Genomic DNA, 7,715 nt, shown 5'->3' with positions numbered 1-7,715 from the left:
TGAATGAATGGAAATGAATGAGAGAAATGCATGGTTTTTCTTTCTGTACCTTATATTTCTCTCAAACCTTGTTATGAAATGCGCCATTTTTTTTCAAATCGCATTTCATTCCCCTGGGTGTGGAGGTGTCAAGCAAAGCCCCCACCTGCCAAGAATGAGGCACATATTATTTCACCACATGAACATTAAAACTTAAAATTGCTGATGGGAAGAAAAGAAGGCCTATTACAAGAGGTTGCCAAGACCCTAACTGGAAAGACATTTGCATAGTAACAGACAGTACTTGGAACGGACAAAGGAGCCACTCTCTGCTCCAATTTAATCCACAATGGACTTTTGATTACCAGACATTGAAGATGGAGAGGCTAGCATTCCAGGTTAACTGCTAAGATGGCCGAATACACAAACAGACGTGGTCAGACCAGTTTAGTCACATGACTAACTGACTGTTGGAGTTTTTAAAATTTGAACTTGCCACAGAGTTCTGGAAATCAGAAAGCTGTTTGCTCCTGGACTGAAAAGCTCTCTCTCCTATCTACCCCCATCTCTTTCTCACAGAACTGAAGATCCATTGAAGACACATGAACCCCAAGAGAGAAAAGTCTCCTACAGTGAACAAGGTTCATGAAGAATACTGGGCCCAAATGAAAAGCAAGAATTACCTATAAAAAGGGTATAGTGAGCTCAAAGCACAGTAACAAGAATGTCTTCTGATGTTGCCTCAAAACTCTCCATTTTATTTTTCTCCTGCTCTTTTCTGTCTCTATTTGTATATGCATATCATATATGCTTGCTAGTGTGGGACGTGTCGTGTACCCCTGGGTGTTAACTGAATTTCAGGTTTAATAAATTTCACTTTTCCTCTTTAAACCTAAGAAAGCCTGTTTATGCTAATTTCTTTGCCTTACAATTGGAAAGTGGTGAACAAGAATTCACCAAGGGGGAGCTCAAAACACAGTGTGTTTAAAATTAAATCCTGTTACAATAAGACAAGGTGAAGGCTGAAAGAAACTCCTAGACCCCTTTCTCACCTGGTCGTAACAGCGATCTTCAACAAATGTACCCAGACAGGTTCAACACAATAGGAGATTCCAAAGGCAATGCTGTACTGCACCTCAGAGAGGATGCAATTCCCTCAGTCGATCCTCAAAGAAAGTACAGCATGTACATACAAGAAAAGCTTAAGCGTGAGTTAGATGACATGGAATGCAATGGCATCATTCGTCATGTGCAGCTTCACACAGACTGGTGCAGCTCAATTATGTGAGTACTGAAGAAGGATGGAGCAATCAGGGTATGTTTAGATCCAAGGCATCTAAATCTGTCCCTAAACAGATGCCCTCACAAGATTCCAACACTAGAGGAATTGAATCCCAAGTTCACAGGAGCTAATTTCTTCTCCAAGTTGGATGCTAAACATAGATATTGGTCGATACACTTAGCTAAGGAATCTCAGGAAGTCACCACCTTCAGGACACCATTTGGAAGATACTGCTTCTAGAGACTACCCTTCAGCTTATCTGTGAGTCAAGATCTGTTTCAGCAGCATATGGACGGAATTATAGAAAACATGCCTGGATGTATATGCATTGCTGTGATACTGCGGTATTGGGCAAAACCAAAGAAGAACATGATCGAAATCTCCATTCACTGATGGCAGTAACTCATCACGAAGGGCCCATTTTTAACAGCAAAAAGCACCAGGAAAAAGTAAGTCACATCAATTTCTTTGGCTCCATCTATTCGGGTTGCAGAATCCGTCCTGACCCAGGCAAAGTCGAAGATGTAAGACATATGCCTACTCCACAGGACAAGGAAGACCTTCAGAGATATCTTGGATTTTTCAACTTCTTGGCACCATACATTCAAGATTTTTCTGACAAAGCATCATCATTGAGAGAGCTCTTAAAGAAAGACGTACAATTTGTACGGCAGGAGGACCAACAACATATATTTGAGTCTCTCAAACAAGCATTGTCAGCAGAAACCTGTACCCTGCAGTACTGCCAGGTGTTTGCTGGACTGAGCAATTGCATTGTGTACCTTGATGATCTGTTGGTATATAGTGACACCTGGGAAGACCATGTTAAACACTTAAAGGCTCTGTTTGACAGGTTAGAGAGAGCCAATTTGGTAGTAAACTTAGTGACAAGCGAGTGTGCGAAGGCTAAGGTCACCTATTTAGGGCATGTAGTGGGTCAAAGGTCAAGTGTGGCCTGGAGAAGCTAAAGTTCAAGTGATACTAGACTTTCCAGTGTCCAAGACAAAAAGGGAGATACTACGATTCCTAGGAATGTGTGGGTTCTACTGGAAGTTCATTGCTAACTTCAGTACTGTAGTAACTACACTGACAAATTTATTAAAAAAGGGCATGAAGATCCAGTGGACAGAACCCTGTCAAATGGCGTTTGAAAAGTTAAAGGCCATTTTAATAAATGAACCTGTTCTAGCGGCACCAAACTTTTCCAAGCGCTTTAAAGGGGCTGTTGATGTCAATGATGTAGGAGCAGAAACAATGTTACTCCAGGATGATGATGCTGGAATCGAACAACTAGTCAGTTATTTCTCTAGAAAACTAAAAAAGTACGAGAAGAAGTATCCAACTATTGAAGAGGAGGCGTTAGGTCTCATATTGGCCCTTCTACAAGTTGTGATTTTTGCAAGTTTAAAATGGAGTCCGGAAGGTCACATGACCTCACATCCACTCTGCTATAGGACAAAATAGAATTTTTGGTTACCAGTACAACAGAGAGCATAGACCAAAGACTTTTTTTGAAAAGACACAGACTGTAGGGTTAACACCTGAAGAACAATGGGCTTCGCCCTCCCAGACATTTAGGTTGTAAACTAGGGAGACTGTGATTCTGAAAATGCCAATGTACCAAGCAACTGTGAACACCTGGGAATGATAGAAGACCCATGTAGCTCTGTGAAACTAGAGTCCTGGAATTTGCATGTTGAAGCAGTACAATAAACTATTAACTTTTGAGTCCAGATAAATATAACAGATTTTCTGAAGGAAGACAGGTGGTAAGAAGGGAACCCAGCAGTTGCAGCCTCAGAGTAGGCAGTAAGGAAGACAACCAGCAGTGGCAGCCGAGAGAGAGAGAGAGGGGGGGGTGGGGGAACACCTACTCTCGGAAGCCTGACACAGCAAAAGGCTATGAACCGGTTTTGAAAATTGAAGTTTGCAGAGTAGAAGAACAGTCGGATCAGCAGGAGTCACCTTGTTCACAGACATCCAGGTTGAAAGTGCTCAGAGCAGTGAGCGAGGAGGACATTGATTCTTGAAAAGATCTGGTAGATCCAACCCGTTGCAACCGGGAGGAGTTTGGAATTTTTAACTGCAAAGATTTTGCTGTCAAAACAGACTGTGTAACATATATGTGTGATATTAGGTTTTCACGTATTTTAATAACTATAGAAAATATCTTTCTTTGTAGTTTGGGGTATCAGCTCCCTACAAAGTACTATTTAGTTAATGGGGATTTCTTTCAGTTTAGTTGTACAATAAAAGTTTTAAAATGTGAAATCTTATTGTGTAATTCTTTAAATTGGTCTGGGTGTTCATATCTTTTATTTTTCACGTTAAGAATCTCACTGAGGTCGTAACAGTTGTGAATCAGTCTGCAGTTGATGGATAAGCTCAGTAAATGCCTTTGAAGGAGGCCTGAGTGCCAAAAACTAATATCCTTTGACATGTTCAAGTAGGTGTAGTGTGGTTTGAAACATAAGCAGTAATGTCACATTCTATAGAGAAATCTAACATTATCACATGTAGTCTTTTACCAAAAAGGGAACAGTGTAGTGGGGGAAAAGACCATATTAAACTTCTAATGCACAAGCAGAGAAATGCTCACCGTCAAAAGCAAGACTTCAAAAACTCTCCAATATTAACATCAGCTGCAACATTAATTAATGAGCCACTCCAAAAGTAAGCCACACCTTGTAATTTTGGATTCTATTCTGCTCCTCTTATTCCATTAGCATTGGCTTCTGCGTTTGAGATACTCTCAGAAATGAGTCTCATCTCTCATAATCTCTGTTATCTAGGTATGCTTATGATAATCAAAGGTAACAAACAGCAAACCTTGATGTAAATTGCTTTTACTTCTGGATCTATCCTGTTCCTTTGCCAGAACTTAATTCTATTTTTGAAAAGTGACAGAGCACCATAACATAAAGAAAATTTATGAAATAATAGTTTATTTTTTATTTTATTTAGAAAGTTGAGCAGATAAATATATTACAGTAATATAATGGACCCACACATCTGAGAATGTATAGGGGGGGTAGATGGATATATTTGCAGATTTTATATTAACAAAATCCTTGCAAAATACAATAAATAAATGCATTTTCTATGCCAAGCTATAATTCTGTATCTAATTTTAATACATGCAGTTACCCTTCTACTTATCCTTTTCAACTGCAGGAGCTTACTGGTCTCTATCAGTTCCAATAATTCAATAATTTGGACAGTTCAACTGAATTGAACATCCATCAAACTGTTACTGGGACTTAATAAAAACAAGAAATGCTGGAAATACTCAGCAGGTCTGGCAGCATCTGTGAAGAGAGGAGAAGAGTTCACATTTCAGGTCAGTGACCCTTCATCAGAACTCAGAACTAAGTTGCTGAGACTTGTTGGATTTATATAACTTGTCAGCTCAATTCAAAAGGAACTGCCAGAAATATAATGAAACCAATTACAAACATCTTTACTTATGATTGAAATGGCTGGGTTCCATCCTCAAGCAAATTTGTGCAGATATTTGTGAGTTAGACTGGGAACATGATTCAGACTGCACTGCACCCAATTTTTTAAATCCTTGGCCCCAAATTTCCTTGCGTCTTCTGGGGCCATCATATTCAAGATGGAGCAGGATTTCTACCGGCTAGCTCCAGGTGTTCCAGACCCTATCAGAATTCCTAGAGTCAGAGTATGTACATAAGCCTGCGATCATACCAGCACAAGTGGGGAACCCACCTCAGGAGCAAGAATTGGCTGCAGTGTTAGAGGGCGGGCCCAAAGAAATGTTCCTAAACATGTATCTGTTTCGTCAATAGGGCATTTTCCCCTCTGCAATCTATTTTCTGGGTAACTTTGGCCTTCAACAGTTTCACAGCCTCTGATGCCTTTCGCAAGGCTGAACACCACAGATGCACACATTTTCCTTGTGCCTAGTGCTGCTAAGACGCAAGTCCAGCACTGACATTTTGTAACATTATTCTTATATTTCGATGCACCTGCTGATTTGTAGGCAGGCTTAACGTGCACTTGCTTACAAAGGATTTAAGGTTTAGATCATTGGGAAAAAAAAGAACAAAACCCAGTGTCCAGTCCCACCCACCTGCTATGTATGTGGTGCTCTATTGAAGAAAAAGCTGAAGAAATTTGTCTCTCTCATATACTGTGACTAAGTTAAAGAGAATGCTATTCAGCTAAAACTAACCAAAAGGGCTTCATTTTGTCACTCTAACCATTCAGTTTATCCAGGTACAACCTGAATATTTGTAATAACTCATTTTTTTCATACTAACAAATATGAAAATAAAATGATACATGAAGAGCTTGCCAAATTATTAAGAAGTTTGTATTTATTTTTATTGGAAAAACTGAAATAACACACAATTGTTTCTTTTCATTCGCAAGAATGGTACATTATACATGCTACATAGTTTGATTTATAACAACTTTAAATAGTCAGATGCATTTTAAAATTTTGATTTATTGCTCTTTGTTCTTTTTTCCTTCAGGAGCTTTTTTCTTTTTGATAGCTCTCCATAATTGTTCCCACGCTGGAGCAGTACCTCTTTGTAGGATCTTGATAGTTGTGTTTAAATGGCTCATTATTCCTTCTTTCAATTGAGGTACATCATCAAATGATTTCCATTCGAGAGGGTGAGGAATCTTAATTATAAGCTGCTCAGGTTGCCTTTCCACATATCCATCAGATAGTTTGTTTGCAAACTGTTCCAAGAACCTAAATAGTTGTGCCATAAATTTGCTGCAGTTTTCAATAAACAGATCAACTGCATATTTTCCTTGAACAATTAACTCTTCATAGGTTTTATTTAGGTGCAAAATAGCTTCATCTAATTTTGTCTTAACTGTGCGTTTATATGTAGCTGTGTGCTTCTTAATCTCTGCAACTGTACTAATCAAATTTTCTTTGACCGATTTAACATATTCAGTAATTCTTTCGTCCCCATTTTCTTGAAAGCTAGCATGCAAGACTTCAAAATATTCATTAAAAATGTTGTTAGAATTTGTAATGAATTTGCTTGCTTCGTGCTTCAGATTATCAACAATTGCAACACTGACATTAATTAATTTCAGACCTTCTGCTTCTATATATTTCCTAGATCTTTTCAACATCTTGACTAACGTTTCTTCAACGTCATTGTACTTGACTGGCAATCCAAACAAGGAATTATCAAAATATTTGTCACAAATTGATTTCACATATAAGCCTGTTGCCTGAATCTTTTCCAGAAGGACTTGCAACATGTTTTGACTTTCTTGAACAAGTTTTGAAAGGTATTCTTTCAAATGATCTGAATACATTTGCAACTGGTCTGCATATGGTGAATTCACAGTTTCATTGTACAACTGGTTAATTTTCATTTTCACGGATTTGAAGTTTATATTCTTTAGATCTGTGTACCTTGGAACCATTTCTACAGACCGAATCTCTATATTTTCTTTCAAGGAATTTAGATATCGTTCAAAATCAAAACTATGCATGTTCCTTAAAGCTTCAAGCACCTTTGTTTGAACTTGCTGTAGAAACTCTCTTAACTGAGAAATTATTTCTGAGTCCTTAAGTTTTATATTAGTACCAGAGATCTTAAGCATCAAGTCTTCAATGTACTTGACAACATCTCTAAGATTTCCTTCTACAAAATTATCAATATCCTCAACGAGGGTCTCCATGAAATGTTCTGCCTGTTTTATGGACATGTTGTATAGCTCTTGCCCTGTATGCTGGCCATCAAGTCCGGGCAGCTGAAATTTGGTGAATTTTAAAAAATTGATTGCTGCATCAATTAAGTCCTTCAACTTATTTTGATACTCTTGCATCAAATTAGAAATGGCATCCAATAATATGGTGACCTTTTTCTCGAAGTCTACATTTGCTACTTTGACTGCTGCTCTCTTGTACAAATTCTTTGTTGTGTCTTTCGCCCATTTATATTTTGAAGCAATATCATCAACTGTAGACTGGAGACGACCATCAACTGCCTTAATGCCATTCATTGCTGTTCTGTATGCTTTATCAACATTCTGTTTCATCAAGTCTTTGCCCTTTAAGGGGACTACGTTCATCTCCATTCCAAGATGTTCACTGTGATACTTGTTTATACATTTATAGACAGCATCCATCATCTTGGGTATTCTCTCCTTCAGGCCATTTACTATATCTCGAGTAACATCATTTCTCCAGTTGAATTGCACTAGAATGCTTCCAGGATTCTCCAGTGAAACTTTACTATCCAAAATAACTATTTCAGAGGATGTCTGTGAAAAGAAAATTAAGTACATTTATATTGGATGTAAAGACTGTTAGGGCACTTAAATGATTAAAATAGCATAGAAGTGACAAGTCCGTGCAATTCGGTATTTCATCCTTAACACTCCTATTTAACATTGTACATGCAAGGACTGTGGATGGAAACATTATTATCTATAGGTCAATAAATTACCTACA

The 7,715-nt window shown here is 38.2% G+C and overlaps 1 protein-coding gene across 1 annotated transcript in view; it reads right to left on the bottom strand.

Annotated features, from left to right (window-relative positions):
• Window positions 1–5,583: 5,583 nt before the first annotated feature.
• apoba (apolipoprotein Ba) overlaps window positions 5,584–7,715 on the bottom strand; it is a 71,048-nt gene continuing 68,916 nt past the window's right edge. Inside the window, exon 29 of the mRNA XM_068023277.1 lies at window positions 5,584–7,525. Within this exon, the coding sequence (XP_067879378.1) occupies window positions 5,732–7,525 (1,794 nt within the window). The 3' untranslated portion in view covers window positions 5,584–5,731. The remainder of the gene's footprint in view (window positions 7,526–7,715) is intronic.

This window comes from Heterodontus francisci, chromosome 3 (genome assembly GCF_036365525.1).
Source record: "Heterodontus francisci isolate sHetFra1 chromosome 3, sHetFra1.hap1, whole genome shotgun sequence".
NCBI classification, from domain to species: Eukaryota; Metazoa; Chordata; class Chondrichthyes; order Heterodontiformes; family Heterodontidae; genus Heterodontus; species Heterodontus francisci.
This window is presented reverse-complemented; position numbering and strand designations above follow the sequence as displayed.